The 23009-nt window shown below is 38.6% G+C and overlaps 1 protein-coding gene across 1 annotated transcript in view; it reads right to left on the bottom strand.

The window, feature by feature from the left end:
* Positions 1-23009, bottom strand: part of SYNE2 (spectrin repeat containing nuclear envelope protein 2) — a 286324-nt gene that overhangs the window by 161705 nt on the left and 101610 nt on the right. The window contains exons 34-44 of the mRNA XM_047079535.1: positions 22358-22459; positions 20558-20758; positions 20043-20214; positions 19343-19455; positions 17355-17557; positions 16555-16674; positions 16163-16457; positions 14833-14984; positions 12956-13265; positions 11274-11438; positions 8201-8542 (exon numbers count right to left, since the gene is read on the bottom strand). Of these exons, the coding sequence (XP_046935491.1) occupies positions 8201-8542; positions 11274-11438; positions 12956-13265; positions 14833-14984; positions 16163-16457; positions 16555-16674; positions 17355-17557; positions 19343-19455; positions 20043-20214; positions 20558-20758; positions 22358-22459 (2175 nt within the window). The remainder of the gene's footprint in view (positions 1-8200; positions 8543-11273; positions 11439-12955; positions 13266-14832; positions 14985-16162; positions 16458-16554; positions 16675-17354; positions 17558-19342; positions 19456-20042; positions 20215-20557; positions 20759-22357; positions 22460-23009) is intronic.

The raw sequence follows: 23009 nt of genomic DNA on the forward strand, positions 1-23009 counted from the left end.
CCAAACAAGGTAGAAATTGTTATTGTAAAAGTACTGCCTAGATAGCAATGTAAAATGTTAAGCGAAAGGGAAACTGGGTAAGAGATCTACGAAACCTTTCTGTACCCTCTCTGCAACATTTCCATCAATGTAAGACGGTTGTAAAGTTAAAAGATTATTTAAATAAAACAGATGCTTTATGTGTCCGGAGCTTCACCAAAACTAACTGGTAAGAAAATTCAGCTGACCAGGGTGACTGGTTTTGATTAGTTGGCACTTTAGCACCAGTTACTTCTTTCAAGAGGCTAACAAATGATTACAATGATTTCGAAAACTTCCTCCATTCCCAACAGTTTATTCAGGCAAACTATAGTTAAAAACCTACAGGGAAGACAGCATCTCAGGAGGAAAGATTCAGGAAGGCTACGAGAGGGAAAGAGAAAGATGCCATACCACAGGTTCCATCAGCCCATGGGCACTCCTTGCCGTGAGCCACAACCACGGGAGGTGGACGCCTGCCTCCCGCCTGTTACTCCCACAAGTCCACCCAGAACAAGAGCGTCTGAGGTAAAGGCTGAGATATTAGACCCTAGGAAACTTTACGTATTATTAACCATCTACTAAGAATTCAGAGCTCTTGGTCTGTCTTACCTCATAAACCAGTGACTTGAGGACTAGCAACAATCGGCCATTTGTAATCTAGCTTTGGTGGCCAGAGAGAGCATTCTGAAAAACCTGAAATCACCCCTAAACACCATTTGTCTACTAACCCCAAAAGCCATGTTTCGACCTTGGCAGAACATCCAACGGAATCCCTCAAACGAACATTTCAAATTTAAAAGGTAACATTCTCTTGCTCATGCCCAGAGAGGTTGGAACACAGACTCAAGGTCCTGATTGGCTCATGGGAAGATTCTTTTGGAATCAGTCATCTCTGCTCATCACCCTTTACTGTATTTTATTTTGATTTGGCAGGCTCACTTGAACAACTTTCTTTTAAATAGAAGATATTTCAAACATAGTTAGAAGAACAAAATATGACCTACAGTCATTAATCGTGATACAGATATAAGTAATCTTCCATACCACAAATACAATCAAATATAATTGAAAGCCCAGTCTTCATCCTTCTTTCATCTCTTCCTTCCCAGAGATAACCACTATTTTGAAATATACACATACATTTTCAAAAGTATGTATTTATTTAAGTCATCTCTCTGTCCAACGTGGGGCTCTAACTCATGACCCTGAGATCAAGAGTCACGTGCTCTCCACACACACACATTTTTACACTTTTATTATATATGTCATTCATACAGTATTGTCTTATGTATTTTAATTCTTATGAAACTGGAATTCTGTATTATCATTTTGTAGCTTTTCCATTCAACAGTATGCTTGGGGATGTATTCATGGTGACAGAGAAAAATCTAATACAGTCATTTTACCTTTTATACTGTTCTACTGTCTGCATGAACATGACTTATTTATCTGTCAGGCTACTGTGAACATAATATTGTTTCCAGTTTTTCTTATTACAGATATATTGCTCTGACAAACACTTTTGTGTCAGTCTTCTTGCACATTTGTGTGACTTTCTTTGGGATGTTTTCCTAGGACTAAAATTACTCCTTTTAAGTAATGGATAGCTATTGATTTGTTCTCCAAACTGAATTACAGTTCTGATTCCCACCAGCATGGTAAAAGAATTCGTATTTTCCCTAATCCTCTCTGATATTTGATGCTAACAGACTTTAATTTCTGCCAATATAATGCATGTGAAATTGATATCATTATTGTTTTAATGGATTTCTCTGACGGCTAATAAGACAGAGCTACTCTCTGGGCACCCCAGTGGTTCAGTCGGTCGAGTGTCCAACCGACTGGAGTTTGAGCCCCGCATTCGTTCTGTGCGGACAGCTCAGATCCTGCTTCGGACCCTCTGTCTGCTCCTCCCCTACTTGCTCACTCTCTCTCTCTCTCTCTCTCTCTCTCAAAACTAAATATAAATATACATTTTAAAAAAAAAGACTGATCTACTCTCCTAGAGGAAAACATGAGCAGTAAGCTCTTTGACATGAGCCTTAGCAATATTTTATTGGATTAGTCTTCTGAGGCAAAGGCAAAAACACTAAAATAAACAAATGGGACTACATCGAACTAAAAGGCTTTTGCACAGGGGCACCTGAGTGGCTCAGTCAGTTGAGTGTCCGACTTCGGCTCAGGTCATGATCTCACGGTTTGTGCGAGTTCGAGTCCCACGTCAGACGCTGTGCTGGCAGCTCAGAGCCTGGAGCCTGCTTCACAGTCTGTGTCTCCTCCTCTCTCTGCCCCTCCCCTGCTCATGCTCTGTCTCTCTCTGTCTCTCAATAATAAATAAACATGAAAAAAATAATAAATTATTATAAAATAATTAAAAAAAAAATAAAAGGCTTTTGCACAGCAAATGAAACCATCGACAAAGCAAAAAGGTAACCTACTGAAAGGAAGAAGATATCTGCAAGTCGTACACTCGTTAATGGGTTAACAGCCAAAATACACAAAGAATTTATACAATTTATTTAAAAAAAACCAATCTGATTAAAAAAATGGGCAGAGGATATGAACACACATTTTTGTCCAAAGAAGACATCCAGAAGGCCAACAGGCACATGAAAGATGCTCAGCGTCACTTACCACCAGGGAAATGCAAATCAAAACCACAATGAGATACCACCTCACACCTGTCAGACCGGCTATTACTAAAAAGGCAAAACGTTACAAGTGTTGGTGAGAACATGGAGAAAAGGGAACCCTCAAAAGCTACTGAGAGGAATGTAAGTTGGTTCAGTCACTATGGAAAACATTATGAAGATTCTTCAAAAAATTTAAAGTAAATGTATCATATGTTCCAGCGATCCCACTTCTGGGTATTTATCTGAAGAGAACAAAAACACAAATTTGAAGAGCTACGTGTAGCCCTAGGCTCGCTACAGCATAATTTACAACAGCCAAGATATGGGAGCTGCTTGAGTGTCCCTCAGCAGACATATGGATAAAGAAAGCATAGTGTACCTATGTAAGGAGTATCGCTCAGTCAATAAAGAAGAATAAAATCTTTATAAAAGCTTCCTAAAGATAAGCATCCATCATCACCACTAGAGACAAAATGAAAGGCATATCAACACAGTCTCAGGGGCTGCCTCCTTCTGTTAGCATGATGTCCACAATGTTAACATGACCCGTAAGGCACTTGTGACTCGGCCAGCCTCGCCTACCTCTCAGGCCTCACCTGTGTCGCTCTCCTCTTTCCTCCACCCTCTCGTTCATCCTTTCTAACTCCTCACGCTCTCTCTCCCATCACAAGAGGAAATTCTACTTCTTCTTTCAAAAATGCTCCCAACATCCAGCCCTGAGCTCTGTTAATTCCAAGCCACCCTTCGGGTCTCAGTTCAAATGTTGTTTCCTTACGCAAGCTCTGACTACAGTTCGTGTCAGAATCCTTTATTATAGACGATCATGGAAATGGGTTCCTCCATTTAGTTCCTGTAATTAGGCTCTCATTAGTTACTTGATTGATGAGTGTCTCCTCCTCTAGACTAGAAGCTCAATGAGAAGAGAGACTATGTCTATTTTTGTTCACCTCTGAACCCTCACTGTCTGCTCAATAAATTTTGACTGAGTGGACGTAGAGACGAATTAATATTAGACAAAAAATAAGAGAGTTTTGTTTAGTCTTTGCTTGTTAAGATGAACCATCTGTGGATTATAAAGCAGATTACAAAGAAATTGAGGATCTGCTGATCTAGGTCTGCCAATCTAGCTGTCGTTGATCTGATATCTGCTAGGAATGACAGAAACAGGATTTGGTGGGTTTACCGAGAGTAGAGAAAGTTCAAAATAGGCACAAGAACACAGTAAGGGGTCCACTGAGGTCAGACAGCACATTAGCATATTAGACCTCAATTAACAACCCACATAACACAGTCAATAAAATGGTGGGGTAAGCCACGAAGCATCAGGCTGGGTAGAGGACAGCTATGTTCTAGTCCCAGCACTGCCAGAAAACGAATTTGGCCAATTAACATCTCTCACTTCCCTCACCTGAAACACAAGAGTTAGGCTAGAGAGTTTCTAAGGTCCCTCAGCCTAAGATTTCAGGACTTCAGAACATGCTCTCAAACACATGCTGCTCAGAGATGTCAACACCATGTACCCTATGTAGGTCACTTGGTGTCCTGTAAGGGAACAAATCTTAGATTATAAAAAATACCTCTAGAGTAAGAAGCAAGATTTACATACGGGCCAAAAAGAGGCAAAGTAATACACTTTGAAGACAGAGTCGGCATATGGCCCAACTACGTGTTCCATTTCAAAAAAATTTTTTTTTACTGTGTTATCAGGATAAACAATACCCCAAATAGACATCATTTACCCCAGGATTGAAAACTGTTTATCCAGTGAGTGGTTTTCCTTCTCACTCTAGTACGGACTCCACTGTATTTCTGGGGGCTCACCCACAGCGGGATACCTTTGTCTGTATCTGTGACCATCTACTTTCCAGAATTTCTCTGGATGCTTCTTAAACACTGAAATTATAAATGCTCAGAAATTTTTGAAAAGAACAAAAAACCAATGCAGACATACTGACAATTATACCTAATGACAAGGAATTTAAAGAAGTAATTATAGACAAAAAGTTTTTTGAGGGAGCAATTATGTCATGCAGGTTGACATGTGGAAGGGAGAGGGGCAGGGAAGAACACTTAATACCAGTTAATATGTAATGTTGCTTTATGAGTTTTTAGAATAATAACAAACCCAGAATGTATTACTTTCCTGTTTTTCCTCTTTATCATTTCCCTTTATGGACATCTAAAATCTTAAAAGATTAGTCAGTCTTCACTTTTTATCATACCCTGATTTGTTACTTTACTTCACCTACATGGGGGGGGGGGGATGGAAGGCAGTTTTGCCTTTTCATATTCAAAAACTCTTAGAAATTCATCTCTATAAAAATATTCAGTAAGATATTTGATCATAAGCACCCCTACCCTTCAGTCTGTATAATTTCTCTTGCCTCCAGCTTTGCCTTAATATTTTAACTTTTTTTCGATGTTTATTTTTGAGAGAGAGACAGAGCGTGAGTGGGGGAGGCACAGAGAGAGAGGGAGACACAGAATCTGAAGCAGGCTCCAGGCTCTGAGCTGTCAGCACAGAGCCCGATGTGGGGCTCGAACTCACAACCTTTGAAATCATGACCTGAGCCGAAGTCAGACGCTTAACCGACTGAGCCACTCAGGCGCCCCAATTAATATTTTTAGATATTAAAGAAAAAGTCAGCCAAAGGTCCAGATCTAAGTTATCCTCTAAATTTCACCTAAAATGAAATTCTTAGCAATGCATTCAAATATAAACATGCTGTAATGGCAATTTTTGAAAAGTGCAATCATACTTTCAACAAAACTCTAAGATCACATGAAATTTACTAAAGAAAAAAGGAGAAGAAAATAAAAACTTCCTAAAAATTCTTCTGGAGACGATTTTAAATAATCTGATAAAAGCCCTTCCAAATTCCAAAAAGCCACGTGAAGTGAGCATTAATTAGATATTTAATTAGTGTTATATTTTAAGCTGTGACAACTGTATGCCCATATTCTAGCAGAATGACTAGTACAAAAGAGGCCTCAGTGGATGTTTTTAATGAATTAAGTGCTTGTTTTCACTACAAGAGTTTCTGATTAATTACATTTATAATTCAGTAAATTGTGCTTTTATGTGCTCTATGCACTCAGTATATAGAGATTCCTGCTTAAGTAATTTACCCTCATCTTATATGTGTCTATACATGTTTTGATCACTTTTACTAGCTGTTCAACGTTAAAATTGTTCTGGGTCTTACATAGTCTAATGTTACACAGAAAAAAGTAAATACAGCCAGTACTTAGAGTGGAGAAAATAAGAAGCACACATTCAGAGGGGAAAAAAAAAAAAAAAAGATTCATGTTACAAAAGAGTAAAAAGTAATCATGATAAAATATTACTAGAGAATTAAAACCAGTTTCCTCTATCCTAGACCTGTGAAAATTATTTGAAAACTTAAGTACCTCTATAATGGTTTTACCTTTAAAAATAGCTTATCTTGGGGAGCCTGGGTGACTCAGTCAGGTAAGCATCTGACTTCAGCTCAGGTCATGACCTTGTGGTTTGCAAGTTCGAGTCCTGCATGGGGCTCTCTGCTGTCAGCACAGAGCCCTCTTTGGATCTTCTGTCCTCTCTCTCTGCCCCTCCCTCACTTGCTCATGTGCACACACTCTCTCTCTCCCTCTCTTTCAAAAATAAATAAACATTAAAAAAATAGCTTATTTCCTCCTTCACAAACACATGAATCTTCTGACCATATGGAAGACATCACAAATAAAAATTTATATTAGAATATATTTGTCTTACATGATTCAATGGAAAAAAATCTTAATGAAGCATCATAAATTATAAATAACTCATCATTCAAGATTAAGTAAAAGCTACGGGGCGTCTGGGTGGCGCAGTCGGTTAAGCGTCCGACTTCAGCCAGGTCACGATCTCGCGGTCCGTGAGTTCGAGCCCCGCGTCGGGCTCTGGGCTGATGGCTCGGAGCCTGGAGCCTGTTTCCGATTCTGTGTCTCCCTCTCTCTCTGCCCCTCCCCCGTTCATGCTCTGTCTCTCTCTGTCCCAAAAATAAATAAACGTTGAAAAAAAAAAAATGATTAAAAAAAAAAAAAAAGATTAAGTAAAAGCTTAATAAACTATAAAAGTTCTGATTATTGGATTATGATCTTTAGTTTTCAATACTCTACTGAATTTTGGGTGCTCACAGCCAAAATGGGTCTGAGAAGCTAATTTTAAAAGTTATTAAGCAATTCCCTTTAGCAACATCATGCATTAGGATAGAAAACACTCAGCTATATATATTTTTTTACTTATCTACTGCTCTTTAAATACCGTTAAGAGTTTCTTTTATACATACAACTCAAGAGTCGCATGCATGGGCCCTTCATTCTTTAAGACATTTTCCTTAACCGTGTCTGACATGACAAGTGGGATTTAGTAAGTCCTCCTCATGGCCAGAGAGATGCTCTATTGGCATTTAACCTTGTTTTACACATTTCTAGAGATTGCTCTCTGGTTCCTATAATTTTCCATGCATTTCTGTTTTAAGAAGACAACAGAAGGGGCGCCTGGGTGGCTCTGTTGGTTAATAGTCCGACTTTGGCTCAGGTCGTGATCTCACGGCTCGTGAGTTCGAGCCCTGCGTTGGGCTCTGTGCTGACCACTTACAGCCTGGAGCCTGCTTCAGATTCTATGTCTCCCTTTCTCTCTGCCCTCTCCCCCATTCACTCTCTGTCTTTGGTCTGTCAAAAATAAATAAACGTTAAAAAAAAAATTTAAGAAGACAAAAGAAGCGTACGCTCTTTTCATCGCTGTTGATCGCGTACTCCATAAAAAGCTGATGAGGACTCAAGCCTGAATGGTCTGATCTTTGCTATGGTCCCACTGGACCCTGGATTGTGAGAGGCTGCCTAACAGGAAGACGCTTTCAAATACAGTATACTGGATGGTTCTTTGTGCCTTTTCCATTTCAATCTCTAACCTATGAGAAAGAACTTTAAGAGCCACAGGAAAATGTACCCATTTGGTTTAGAAAGAAAACAAAACAACATTCTTCTTTCTTCTCCCCCGGGGAAATTAGGAGGCTGAATGTTGATGTTCTCACACCAAACGATCTGACAACATTTAAAAATGCATTTGCAGTAGAGGGTTAACATGAGAAGAAAAAGAAAGGAACCTATCCTTTCCAACAGTCTCTGATTTCATTATAAAATCAACCAAAAAAAAAAAAAAATGGGGCTCTTGGATTTTTTTTTTCCCTCAGAAAATGGGTAGAACACATTTTCTTTTCTTTTGCCTTTTCTAATTTGCCTTTGTGCTCTTGACCCAAGAAACGGTATCTGATTACATATCAGAGAGAATAATCAACCCAAGTTGATGACTGACATTTTAACAGACTAAACAGTAATATTGCACCACCGAAATCCTGAACAGTTTTCTAAGGGCTCTTTTTACAAGTGGGCATCATAAATAGCCAGCACATTGAGGGTTTAATTATGAAATCAGAAGGCTTGATTCACTACCCTCTTTTCAGAGCCCAATACCTCTTCTTTCTCAGACGCGATGTCTTAGAGAGGCAATCACAAGCACTTACCTTGTTTATTTCCCAATCTTGCTCAAATTTTTCCAGTACAGCTGAGTCCTGAGTGGACTCCTGCACATCACAAGTGACCTCCTCCTCTCTGCCTGGCAGACTAAACTTTTCTTTCTGTTCTGTTGAGCGTTTTGATTGGAGAATGCTATGAAGACAATTTTCTGTCTCCTGCTTAGCAGATTCAAGTCGGTTTTCCAAATCCTTTTGTTTACACTTAAGTGATTTTATATCATTTTTAATAATCTTCTGTCCCACTGAAGATGTATTTTTCTTGATGGATTTTGCTAAAGCTAAAATCTTCTCCAATGTGCCATCTTGTAAACTGAGTCTATTCTCTAGTTCCTGTAAGTGGAGAAAAGATGATCACACAAAGTATTTCCATTGTCACAAGAGTTCATTGACTTTTGGAAATCACAGAGTACTTCTCCAGCAGTGGAAAGTATAATAAATTTACCAATTCATATCACAAAGAAAAAACTTTGGGCAAGATTTAAACCACTGTAGCATCCCAGATCAAAACCTCCAACAGACTGTATAAGATACTAAAAGTCTATAAGAAGTAACAAAGAAAATTTCATAACACAGTTCCCAGAACGTTGGAGGCAGTCAACATATATTTGTTAAGTATGTATTTTGTTCAAGATACAGCCTTTTTACACAAAATACTAAATAAGGGCTTACTTTGTGCAAAGCATTGAAAAAAATAGAAGAATCATTTAGAATGTGCCCACATGAATCTAGTGTTAATATTTAAAATTCAGAGCAAAACTTTAATCAGTCTATCCAATGCAATATCTTAAATATAGCAGAAACCCAAATAATATTTACTAAATGCATGAACAAATCAGGCTAATTTGAGAACTCAACACTCAAATGGAATTTGAGGTACTATAGCAGCTACTGATGTTACTATTGAAATAGAGTTAAGACTTAAAGTTGCTAAGGGAACTAGATAGTATTTATTAGTCACTATCCTAATAGACTACACAGTATTCACTCATTCATTCATTTATTCATTCATTCATTCAACCAGCCTATCATGGTAGGCTTTTTAAAAATTGTCCTTTATGTTTTAAGTAATGTCTACACCCAATGTGGGGCTCGAACTCACAACCCCAAGATCAAGAGGTGCACACTCTACCAACCAAGCCAGCCAGGCGCCCCTATCATGATAGGTTTTGAAGTTGCATAGATGAGTAAAATTCAGTCCCATCAGGTTCCTATTATCTAGTGAGAGACACAGAAGTAAACAGACAATTGTATTAGAATGTGAAAAGATCTATGCTAACAAATACACACAGGTCCAGATTGCATTTTAGAAAGATCTGGCGCGGCCAAGGGGATGTTGCAATAGACAGGGTGACAAGTGCAGGCAGAGAGCCCCTGTTTGCTGAGGGTCTGCCCTAAGGAGGCAATAATGAGGGTCTTGGGGAAGTAACAAACTTTACAGATATTCCAGAGATGAAAGAGACAACATTTGGTGTCTGACTAGATTGAGGGATCTGGGAAAGCGTGGATAACCAGGATTCTGACTTGAACCTTGGAGAGATGGGAGAAATATTCACAGAGTCAGAGAATACGGAAGAAAAAGCAGGCCTAGGGGCGCCTGGGTGGCGCAGTCGGTTAAGCGTCCGACTTCAGCCAGGTCACGATCTCGCGGTCCGGGAGTTCGAGCCCCGCGTCGGGCTCTGGGCTGATGGCTCAGAGCCTGGAGCCTGTTTCCGATTCTGTGTCTCCCTCTCTCTCTGCCCCTCCCCCATTCATGCTCTGTCTCTCTCTGTCCCAAAAATAAATAAATGTTGAAAAAAAAAAAAAAATTAAAAAAAAAAAAAAAAGAAAAAGCAGGCCTATTGGTTGGGAGCTGGGAGACGGAGAACGGGAAGTTGCTGCGTTATTTTCTGGACCTGCTGAACCACAGATACTGCACGATAGCCCAGTGGAGTTTGTCCACTGGGGTCAGAAGACCTGAATTGTAGCCCCTACTCTGTCATTTAACCTGATGACCCTGGAAGTCCCTCATCTCTCCAGAACCCAGCTTATCACGTGTAAAGTGTGGGGTCTGAACTTGATGGCCTCTGAGATTCCTTCTGTCTATATCAGAGGTTCTATGTTAATTTTGTAGCAGGAGCCTGAGCTGGGCTCATGTCTGACACTTTCCTCGGTATCCGTGGAACCCAGACAGTGCCTTGCATATGGCTGAGCCCTGAATATTGTCAAATGATCACTGTTAAAAAAGGAAGTAGTCCTGTCACAATATCAGGCTATGGAGGAGAAGGCTTGTGTGATTCCCAGATCCCTAAAAGAAAGAGATGAGGAATTCCCACACGCAGGCCACCAGCGCTGCTCTGAGACTCACCCCATGAAATCTCCAGTTAAGGAGCTGTTAAAGAAAGAGCCGCTTTACTTTGTTTTCTTCTAGAAGTCACCTTGCAGGCCTGCTTGTTGGCAAAGCAGAGAGTGAGAATCCAAGGAACATGTTTTGAGGACGTGGGTAAAGCACGTGTGATCCTCAGTGTATGAGGCTAGGTGCTATTGGACTTTGGGAGGGGATTTTGGAAGCCTTACATCTGGAGACTGCTCTAATTTACAGCGTGAGTATATAGGTTAATAAGGCACAAATTCTGTAACTCCCATCTGCCCCTGATAAAGAATGCGAAACTGAAGCATTTCCCTCCTGGTCTTGCTGCATACTACGCATCCTTTGACTAGTCAGTATCTGCTGGGGTCACATGCGGGCTCTAAAACAAAGATCTCCGGGAGGTACAGACTGGTCCCGCATTGGGCTCTGTGCTGATGGCTCGGAGCCTGGAGCCTGCTCCGGATTCTGTGTCTCCTTCTCTCTCTGCCCCTCCCCCGCTTGTGCTCTGTCTTTCTCTATCAAAAATAAATAAAATATTAAAAAAAAAAAAAAAAAGAAGAACATCCCCATTTTCTATGACTGGCCAGAACCTTAATTAATTACTTTTAATTATCTGAATAACAACTGGATTTCTGACCAAAGACACTGATTTGTTCATCGTAATTAATATTGATTTTGTTTTCATGTCCCTCGTGTCTGGACACTGTTTAATACCTGCAGTTTCTGCAGTTTTTCCTCAATTGCTATTTGATCCAAAGGCTTATCAGAAAAACTGGCAAGTTCCTTGGAGAGATTGTCCAATGTAGTATTCAGGTCTGCGACGCAAACCTGGTATGAGTGGTGTTCTTGAACGTGACCTTCCAATTTTTGCACGGAACCCTAAAAACAAAACCATTGACAATTCACCAATTATGTCTCTGAATTTCCTCCCTCAGAAAATAATTAAATTGTTCATAAACACTTGCTTTATGAAGTTTCATCTGGAAACAGGAATAGGGCCATATAAATTGTCCAGAGTTCTTAAGTAAAGTTTTAGTATTTGAGATATTTCCATGTAAAATCTCCTCCTCCCCACCCCCCACAAATGGCTTATTGAAATCACATGCTTCTTGGCCTTCATTTCATTCCTAAGGACAATTTACCTCTCAAGAGGTTTACAAAATGTAAAGGCTTCAAATTATATCATCAAATCACAAACATCCATAATAAAGCAGCTCCCTTAATTATCCTTCTTAGTAAAATCAAATACCCACAGTTGTAAATGAGACTATATGAGATCAGCCTAACCTCAGATTCCTTTCCTAAGAATTCAAGTCCAACATTGTGTCTTAGGAAAAAGGAATCCTAACTCGAGAACAAACCCATCTTCAGGTCTGCTTCCTGGAATAAGAAAATAAGGCGGCCACACCTCATCAGAAAAGTAGCAATTATTAAACTAAATAATTTATAGCCAAGTAGGTATCTCTTTACCCCTGCACACGTCCTGCAATCTGTATAAGCAAGACTTCTTACCCACATAATCCTTATATTGATCTAACTTCCCATATGCAAAGAATTACAGACAATTCTCTTATGAGAATACATTCCCTTGTGACAAGCTGACATTTATCTCTTAACTCTTTTACTGCAGACCACTCAAGGGAGGGAAACTGATAAGGTTTATAAAGAATAATGAATATATAGCTGACCTTAAACAACATGAACTTGAACTATATGGATCCACATATCACAGAGCTTGTACAGTACTGTAAATGTATTTCCTCTTATGATTTTCTTAATAACATTTTCTTTTCCCTAACTTACTATAAGTAATATATGTTTTAGGTAATATATAATATACATGTCATATATTAATATAGATATATAATACATATACAAAATATGTGTTAATCAACTGTTTATGTTATCTGTAAGGCTTCCTGTCAACAGTAGGCTATTAGCAGTTAAGTTTGGTGGGAGTAAAAAGTTATATGCAAATATTCAACTGTAGGAGGGGCTCAGCATCCCTAGCCCCCCACTTTGTTCATGGGTCACCTGTAAACTATTCCAATGAATAGATGATGGATGAATGGATGGATAGGTGGATGCATGGATAACTTCAACACCATCACCTTCAGAGAGATACTTAAATCTTAACCCTTCTAGCCCTTGAAAATAGGAACTTGGATGAGAAAAAAATACATAATAATCAAATAATGGCCACTGGATTTCTCTAGCAAAACTGACTGGATTGAGCTCTCTATCCTTACAGAGTCAGTATTTGTATCTAAAAAGGATAAATTAAACGTTAAAAGTTTTTGATTTACCAGAAGAACAAAAAATGGTTCCATATACAAATATGACATACTTGTGCATAATTATGACAATCATTAAAAAACTTATTTTGACCATTTCACCTGTAGTTGCTGTAGAAGACTTTCGTGTAGATGCTTTATCTCCAGCCAAGGCTCTTCACTGAAGTTGGGATTTTTAGTGCATTCTAAGAGATAACTTCCTTGAGATTTTAACTCTTTTAGCAAGGATGTCAAATCTTGTGCTTTCTGGAGGAATTTCTTATAAATTTTTAACTGAGCTTTCTTCTCCTGCAAACCGTGTTGCAGAGCAAAGCCCACTTCTTGTTTCTTTTTCAGTTCTGTGAGCATTAATCTCAGATCCTCCTTACTTTGCAAATACTTCTCTCCTTCTAGTAGAAGCTTTTCTTGATGGCTAAGTTGTACAAAATATTTTAGAAATGACACTTAGGAAATTGGAATGCTTTTTGCATATTATAGTATAACATACATTACAATAAAAAGCATTAAAATAACACTAATATAAATTATTCCCAATGACTCTTTTGGCAATATAGCATTCTAAATAGCACTAAGGTTAGCTCAGAAACCAAATCAGAAATTATTTGCAGCATTCCTAAAAAAATAGATTTTTGTCACATAATTTGACCTGAGAACAAACACTTAATAATTTAGATTCTAAACCATTCCAGTTTTTGCAGCCGCTCTGGAAAACAGTGTGGAGTTTCCTCAAAAAATTAAAAATGGACCTACCCTATGACCCAGCAATAGCACTGCTAGGAATTTACCCAAGGGATACAGGAGTACTGATGCATAGGGGCACTTGTACCCCAATGTTTATAGCAGCACTCTCAACAATAGCCAAATTATGGAAAGAGCCTAAATGTCCATCAACTGATGAATGGATAAAGAAATTGTGGTTTATATACACAATGGAGTACTACGTGCCAATGAGAAAGAATGAAATATGGCCCTTTGCAGCAACGTGGATGGGACTGGAGAGTGTTATGCTAAGTGAAATAAGCCACACAGAGAAAGACAGATACCATATGGTTTCACTCTTATGTGGATCCTGAGAAACTTAACAGAAACCCATGGGGAAGGGGAAGAAAAAAAAAGAAAAGAAAAAAAGGAGGTTAGAGTGGGTGAGAGCCAAAGCATAAAAGACTCTTAAAACCTGAGAACAAACTGAGGGCTGATGGGGGGTGGGAGGGAGGGGAGGGTGGGTGACGGGTATTGAAGAGGGCATCTTTTGGGATGAGCACTGGGTGTTGTATGGAAACCAACTTGACAATAAATTTCATATATTAAAAAAAATAAATAAAATAAACCATTTCAGTTTTTATTGTGCTTAAATATAATTACGTTATATTTTTCTTGCTCATGTAAGTAAAACAAATAATCATTCAGTATATCAACCAACTAACTAGTTTATGCTTAAATTTAGTTTTGATCTGCTTGTCTTCCTAGAAAAGATCTAAAATTCACATCTCCACTAAACAGTAAAACATATTATTTAACATGTGATATGAATTAAGAATTTTCATCAGAATTACATCCACCGAATTCGGACATTTATAATGTTTACACACTTAAGACTCTCTTGGAATATATATTTAAAGGCATAATTATTCTATAGTAATACCATGCTGACTCTGAAATTGTCTGGGGGAAGGGGGTTTTGGTAAGAAGCAGAGTGTTGAAAGTAGAATGGGAGACAATGCTAATTTGTTACCGAGAGCTCCACGGGTTGATGAACCAGCCAAAGTAAACACTGTCACTGAGTTATGACAGCAAGTGCTTCCTATCTGATCCCGCGAACTATTCATCTTCATTTCTGCCTCTGACATTGTGAATGCCCCTGACATTAGTGCCTTTCTCTCCAACAGATATTATATCCAAACCCAGGAGGCAGACAAAACATACTTGTTATGGCTTCACCGGGCAATGAAAAGGCGTGAAAGTGAAGGCATGTCCTTTACCTTAGATACGTGTTGGCTAAATGGATTGTGTTGTCCCACTGGTTCTTGATATCAGTAAGGGTCTTTGGAGCCAATGGAGCCTTGCTGCTCTCAGCCTGACTCATGATGGTCTGTATTTTAGCGTCCCCTTCAGGCTTTAGTAAAATGATTTCCTAAAGTAAATAAAGATCTTAGAATCTCATTTGCATTCCTTAGAGGAAGTACATATGATACCTTTTTATTTATAAACATTCTATTTAGATTCCAATTGCAGAGTAGATTTCAGAAATACCTTTTCATTTTTTACGTTGCCCAAAAGATAATGATACCTCCTTACATTATACAGAATTGGTTCTCCCTAAGTATTTGTCAGATTGCCCTTGCTGCATTCCTGCTCTCCTCTTGATTTTCAACTGCCTTCAAATAAGTTATATGCCCAAAAGACCCTGGAAAATCCTTCTTTCTATCCACTGAATTATTTAAGGAAACAACCTGAACAAGACATTTTTATACACCCAAAATGAGACTTAGGGCTTCCCACAGGAAAACTCAGTGCCCCATGTCAACTCTTGTCTCTCTCCACTACAACATAATTCATTCCCATTCCCTGGTCTTCTCTTTCCCTCCTTTGCTCTAACAATCATGTTCCTCCCTTCTTGGAAATACTACTCCAGATTCACCTCCCCTGGAAAATCTTTCACGTACAATCCCAAATGATTCCAATTACTTCAGTAAGCCTTACCAACTCTTACAGCTCACTATTCAGAACCATTTCTTCCTGTAATAATGCTTCGATTGTGATTTCAATCCTTCTGGGTTCCTTTTAAGCACATGGGCTTCTGTCCCCTGCATTTGTAACTACCAAAGCCTATTGAATCTCTCCTTAGATAAAAAGTGGGCTTAGAGGAGCTTGGGAGTTCCTTGCCCTCTGCAACCCCCTCGGCATGTCATAACCTTTATAAACTACGCAATGTACTCGATATCTAATAACCTTTTGAACCATACATATTTGCTCTGAAGAAGAGTTCCTCTCCAGCCCCGCCTTGACATTGCGGATATGTCTTTGTACTGACATAAATTCTTTTTATATCCTAGCAAACTCCCACCTGCCACAGCTCCATACATACTGCCCTTAGAAAGAGAGAATACACCTTCTCTCTTCTGTCTGCCTTAAAATAATTTTAGATCCATCACAGCTCTTCTCTGTTGTAAGCTCAGTCATCTGAATGTCCTCAGCCATTCCATAGTAATCCTATTTTCCATTAAGAAACAAATCTTTGCAGTTTTCCTGTAAATCTTTTAAAAATTAGAGTTCATTCTGACCTCCGAAATTTACTTTCCACAGTTATACCTTTATTTTTTGGATTCTTTCCTCAAGCGGCATTTTGCCTTCAGATGAATTCAAAACCATAAGGGACTCTTTAATCCCTGCTATCCAATGAATTACATCATGTGCAAGATCATTAAAGCTCTGGTCCTCTGTAGGAGGTAACTTATCCTCTTCATCAATTTCACATAATTGTCTCAAAAATGTCTGGTATCTATCAATCAAATGTGTTGATTCCATTATTATTTCTTCTTCTTCTTCAGTAAGCCCATATTCCTTCAAAGAATTGTTCAGCTGGGCCATAGATTCAAATTGTTCCCTGAAAATTCCAAACATCATCGAAAGTTTAGAGGAGCCACAATAGCATGTAAGAAACTATGTTGGCAGAAAATATATTCATACAGGATTAGCTATACCTTTTTCTAGCTACAGCTTCACAAAATAGCTCAGTTTTCTCTCCTGGTTTTTCCAGTTCTTTCCATTTCTCTTCTTGACTGGTCAACCATGTGCTCAGATTTCTGTGGTCATCCTGGAGACTAACAGAATATTATATATGTTAGAATATAAAATAAGCAAAAAGTGTTTCTATGAAGAGAAGGTTGGCATGGATTTTGTAAACCAATCAGGCTTTTACTACATTTTTTTTTATTCTTTGGTGAAGAATTAATTCGCAACATTAAAATCTGAACAACAGTAGCCTGTATTATAGTAGGATTCTATAGGGGCGCCTGGGTGGCTCAGTCGGTTGAGCGTCCGACTTCGGCTCAGGTCATGATCTCGTGGTCCATGAGTTCGAGCCCCGCGTCGGGCTCTGTGCTGACAGCTCAGAGCCTGGAGCCTGTTTCAGATTCTGTGTCTCCCTCTCTCTCTGACCCTCCCCCGTTCATGCTCTGTCTCTCTCTGTCTCAAAAATAAATAAATGTTAAAAAAATATATATAGTAGGATTCTATAAAGCAACAAGCTACGCAAACATATCACAAAGAACAGGAAACAAAACATTTTTTGGACTGTCCCCTGAACTACTGCCATATTAGATAATTTGAAGAATTCTCTCAACTTCTATCTTCCTAGGGTCAAACTTAGATTTGAAAACGTATATTTTATTTGTGAAATTTGTGTGTATTGTACATCCCCATGCTACCTGTACTGATGCACAAAATGTGTAAAGAGATCATTAGAAACATATGTTATTTAGCTATCACCTTTACTTCCTACCTCAGTAGCTGTTGCAAGCAGGCATTCAGCTCCTTTGTTCGTGCCTGGCAGATGGACTCCATTTTTTCTAATTCAATTTCTTGATTTATAATCCAACTGTGAAGCTCCTTAACATGTGCTTTGGGCAGATGCTTCTTCACATGACTTAGTACAGTTCCCACCTGCTGTGTTTTACTGCCTCTTCCTTCAAGAGTTAAGAAATCCTTAAGGAAGACAGAAAGTCAGTGATGCTCTACTGGCAAGCTGAAGTGTGGTCTCTACCCCCCTGTAGCACTTTTCCAAGCTGGTACATAGACACGTCACCTTTCTAACATCCTATACGAAAGAAAAGCTACGGAGATATGGCTAGCGCCAATGGCAAATGACCAAAAGATAATTTACATTAGTTGTAGAATGTGTGTCTCCATCTGACTTGCTGGATATGACATCAAGCAAAATAATGCTTGTTCATGAAAGTCAGTAGGAGTAAGACTGGGGAAGCTGCATTTTTCTTTCCCGACTCTGCTCAGCTTCTAAATACTTGCTCCACTCGGGTAATCAACATGTAAAACTACACAGGCTATTCTCTATTTAACTCTGTCCAAATAAGAATTTTATTTCAATGTTTGTGTTTCAAGGTTTGAGCATCATTTGTTAAGGCCATGCGACGGACAAAGTTAAAGGCAACAACAACGACAAAAAAGTCAGGACTTAAACTAAAAAAGAAGAAAGCAATTCTACCAATAAAGAACAGTATCAGCAAAGTAAAGAATCAAACAAGGAATACTTAGTGCCACTCATAAGCTTGAGAGCATGACTCATCATCAAACTACAGTACTAGACAGTCTTCAGTCAGAGAAAGACAAATATCATACGATTTCACTCATATGTGGAATTTAAGATATGAAACAGATGCACATAAAGGAAGGGAAGGAAAAATAATATAAAAACAGGGAGTTAAACCATAAGAGACTCTTAAATATAGAGAACAAACTGAAGGTTGCTGGAGGGGTGTTGTGTGGGGGGATGGGCTAAATGGGTGGTGGGCATTAAGGAGGACACTTGTTGGGATGAGCACAGGGTGTTATAAGTTAAATGATGAATCACTAAATCCTACTCCTGAAATCATTATTATACCATATGTTAATTAACTTGGATTTAAATTAAAAGAATAAAAATAAATAAAATCATACAAATAGTGCTTAAAAAACAAAAGGCTAACCCTCCCTAAAAGTACTAGACAATCTAGCCTAAAGTGATGAAGATTTAAGGTGCCATATGCATTTTAAATGCTTGCTTGCACATTACCTTTTATTCCAAGCTGCCCTCCACTACCCTCCGACCAGCTACATGAAAGTCCAAATGAGACTGTTAAAAGAAATGTTACTCAGAAAAAACTTAACAGAAAGTCAAGAGACCCCTCTCAAGAAAGTAAAGAGACTTTGGGGCTCCTGGGTGGCTCAGTTGGTTAAGCGTTCGACTCTTGATTTGGGCTCATGATCTCGCAGTTTGTGAGTTTGAGTGCGGCATTGGGCTTTGAGCTGACAGTGGGAAGCCTACTTGAGGGTCTGAGTCTCTCTCTCTCTCCCAACCCCAAAATAAATAAGTAAATACTAAAAAAAAAACAAAAAAAACAAACAAACAAACAAACAAAAAAACCAACACTTAAAAAACAAAAGGAAAAGTAAAGGGACATCCAAGTCCACATCAGGCAAAGCCTTTATTTTGTATGAAATATGATTTTACCAGAACCGGATTTGCCAGTACACCCTGTTAAACAGCATCTTAGAACAGGTGTGAAAACAGAAATTGCTTAAGTGCCTTGCACCCTGACCCTGTAAATATGGAGTTTCAAAAATTTGGGAAAAAGTCGGTTATTTGGAAACATTATCTCTATGTAGAGAAATGAGCAAGTCAAAGTAATTATTATTTTATCTAGTTAAATACAGTTCTATGTCTCTAGTATGTTAGCTTTGATAAATTTTGATTAAAATTTACATATATCTTACAGAAAGTTTTTGCAGCTTTTCTTCCACACTCTTTTTTGTTTCTGATGATTCAAAACACTCCTTAAGGTTCATTTTAATGTTGCCAAACCAGTCATTAAAGTTCTTGCACTGATCTGTAGGAAAAAACAAAAGAAGCTATATCCATTCAAGGAAGACTTTAGACCCCTTGTTAAAGTGAGAGGCTTTGAAACTCGCTTCACATAACGTGGGTACAACAAGTCACTGTGTAAGGTGGTAATAAGTTGAAGCCCAATTTTGAGGTTAATTGACTTCTCAAAAGTAATTATGGTATATTTTCTATACCCGACCTCCTTTCCAAGCACACAGTACCCCCATAGACACTCGTAGGGACAGCTTGCTCACAGGCACATCGCCAGACTCACTCACCACAGTGAGCAGGTCGAATGTGAGGATGTTGGTGACCTTCCTTCATGAAATAAAGATTTGGGACTTGAAAGAAATAGATGTTATATGATAGGCGTATAGATCAGTGAGTGCTTCCCCCCAAAAGATTTATGTGAATAAATCCTAAATAAATAAGTACATAAATAAATCCTTTTCCTTAAATAGAATCTCTGCAACCATCTCTCAGTGAAGTTTAGATAAGCCTTCATGTTCGCAATATTTATTCATACTTCAAGATTCCCAGAAAAAACAGTAATGCGCTCACCATTCAATAACTCACTATTCAATAACTTACCATTCAATAACTTAGAAAAGTGATCTTGCAAAACACTTTTTTTGGTATTAAATAAATCACTGACACTTTCATATTGCTTTTTTAATTCAGAGAGTTCAGGAGTCAGACAACCTATTTGATTCTCCAGTAACATCATACTGTGCTTTTGCTGTAGGATTTGCTGTTGTATCTCCTAAATACATAAACAAACAACCATTAAATCTCAAAATGCGTTCAATTTACACATAGTAGAATAGATCTCCATTGTTTTTGTAAAAACCTAGATGATTTTTCTATTGAGTGGATTCGCTTTATCTTAGCCGGTAAATGTATACTGCAACACAAATTAACATCAAATAATTACTGCCCTCAAAGCAATTCAACTAAATAAACACAAATTGTTTTTCTGAGGTTTTTCCCCCAACTTTCATTTTTTTGAATAGTTACTACTTTTCATTAACTTCAAGAGGCCAAAGCCATCAGAAATAAGTGTGAAAATAAATCTGAACCACAGAAGAGAAGCAGCTGGGACATACCTCTAGTTTAGTAAAGATCTCTAAGCTGTCGGAAGGAGACAGGGCTTTTAACAGGGACTCAGTCATTCCGATCTGAGTCTTGGCTTGGTCGAGATCCTCCCTTAGCTCAGCTGTATGGCCACTGAGCGCAGAGCAGTTGGATTCTCCTGTTAAATGCATTTTTACATTTTCTATCTTGTTTAAAACAGAGGACTCCATGACCTGAAATCATGATATATATGAAGTCAAATTAACAAATTTATTTCACTAGATTTTAAGACAACTGCATTGCTAGAGAATGAGTATAGACATTGAATTAATTCCTCATTGTTCTACATCACTGATACAATTTAAATTGTTTCAAAAAAGAATAACATGAAAAACTGAGATTGACATTCGGTCTTTGTTCTAAAAAACTAATTTGTGGGCTGGGTGGGGGGGGGGGCGGTGGTTGGGGGGGAAATGTGCCTGGATGGGTCAGTCGGTTAAACGTCTGACTCTTGATTTCGGCTCAGGTCATGATCTCACGGTTCATGAGTTCAAGCCCCAAGTGGGGATACACTCTCCCTCACTCTGCCCCTCCCTCGGTTGCTCTCTCTCTCTCAAATAAATAAATGAACTTTAAAAATAAACTAATTTGAAAATCCTACCCCCCCCAAAGCAAGTTTTATCTAGCATAACAATTGATGTACCATCTCATGGCACTCATTTGAAAATGTATTAAAACATACAGAAAAATTGGGACGCCTGGATGACTCAGTAGGTTGAGCGTCTGACTTTGGCTCAGGTCATGATCTCACGGTTTGTAGTTCGGGTCCCACGTAGGCTCTGTGCTGACGGCTCAGAGCCTGGAACCTGCTTCCGATTCTATGTCTCCCTCTCTCTCTGCCCCTCCCCTGCTCATGCTCTGTCTCACTCTCTCTCAAAAATAAATAAACATTTAAAAAAATACAGAAAAGTAAATAGCCAGCATTTATTGAGCATTTATTATGTACACAACAGCACTGTGGTAAGCACTTGATGGACAAAATTCAGGCTTTAGAGTGTTAACTAACTTGACTTGCCCAAGATCATAAAGCTAGCTGATGACACAGCTGGGACCTCACCCAGAAAGTCTGACTCCAGAGCTCATACTCAGCCACCATGTGTTCTACCTAAATAAAAACTGTAACAAATCTCTTCACACAACAGAAAATCACACTTTGGTCCATCTCCCTGCTTCCTCCATCTAGCCATTAATAAACACAGAATCACACGAGTCATATTCTCCTTATGGCCAAAGGACACTCAAGAGGAAACCCTTTCCTTCAAACAGAAGCATGACAACATCTCCAGCTCCACACAAGAGGCCTGGAAATAAGTTAATAAAACAATAAAAAAATACATACTTACTCTAAACAAACATAATGAACTATGCCAAGTATTAAAAATTCAATTGGACTTAATAAATATAGGAATTGAATAAAGATGAACTAAATAATGATCCTAATTTTAATTATTTAAAAAAAATTTTTTTAATGTTTATTTGTTTTTGAGAGAGAGAGACAGAGAGACAGAGTGCAAGTGGGGGAGGGGCAGAGACAAAGGAGACACAGGATCTGAAGCAGGTTCCAGGCTCTGAGCTGTCAGCACACAGCCCAACCCAGAGCTTGAACCCACAAGCCATTAGATCATGACCTGAGCCGAAGTTGGACGCTTAACTGACTGAGCCACCAGGCACCCCCTAATTTTACTTTAGGTTTAAGATTTAGAATTCCGGTTTATGGACATGAGTTACTTCAGAGTGCTTTGATTGCAACTGTTAAATAAAAATTCTCTTACCTGCAATTCAAGAGGCGTTTCGCTGCTTTGAAGGAGAAACTGTATTTTAGCCACTCTTTTAGAAAACTCTGAAGATTTTTGTTCATGGACTTGTAAGTCTTCCTAAAACATAATATTAGTGGATAATACCTTTTTATCTTATACCTTATTTTCTGGTACTCATGATTATGATTATTAATATATAGAAACCGAGAGAAACTTTGGATTTCCCCAAATCCCTTGTTTTTTGAATGAGTCCTGGGAGTCACAAACCCAAGTGGCTTTATGAGTCAGGAAAATGTTATAATTGAGCAAAGCATTCCAGCTAGAAGACGACAGAGAGGGGCCAGGCTTGTGCTATATCAGAATGCAGTGCCTGCATCACATGTCATACATCTGTACACATAAACTGTGCCCGCATGTGCACGTGCACATGTGCAAGCACTACACACACACACACACACACACACACACACACACACACACACACTGTTGCCAGAATTTGGCTCACAGGCTGGCAGTTTACAGTCCGTAACTTCAAAGTTGTAAACAATCTGCATTTCAAGGCATTTTTAAGGAACTTGTTCATTTACACCTAGAAAATCATAATTTCTATCATCATATACACAGGAAACTTGTAAATCTCTACACTTTCTGGAAACCTTTTCCAAGT

Source organism: Lynx rufus, unplaced genomic scaffold (genome assembly GCF_022079265.1).
Source record: "Lynx rufus isolate CCGP_SWC_20201006 ecotype Redwood Valley unplaced genomic scaffold, mLynRuf1.p SCAF_17, whole genome shotgun sequence".
Lineage (NCBI taxonomy): Eukaryota > Metazoa > Chordata > Mammalia > Carnivora > Felidae > Lynx > Lynx rufus.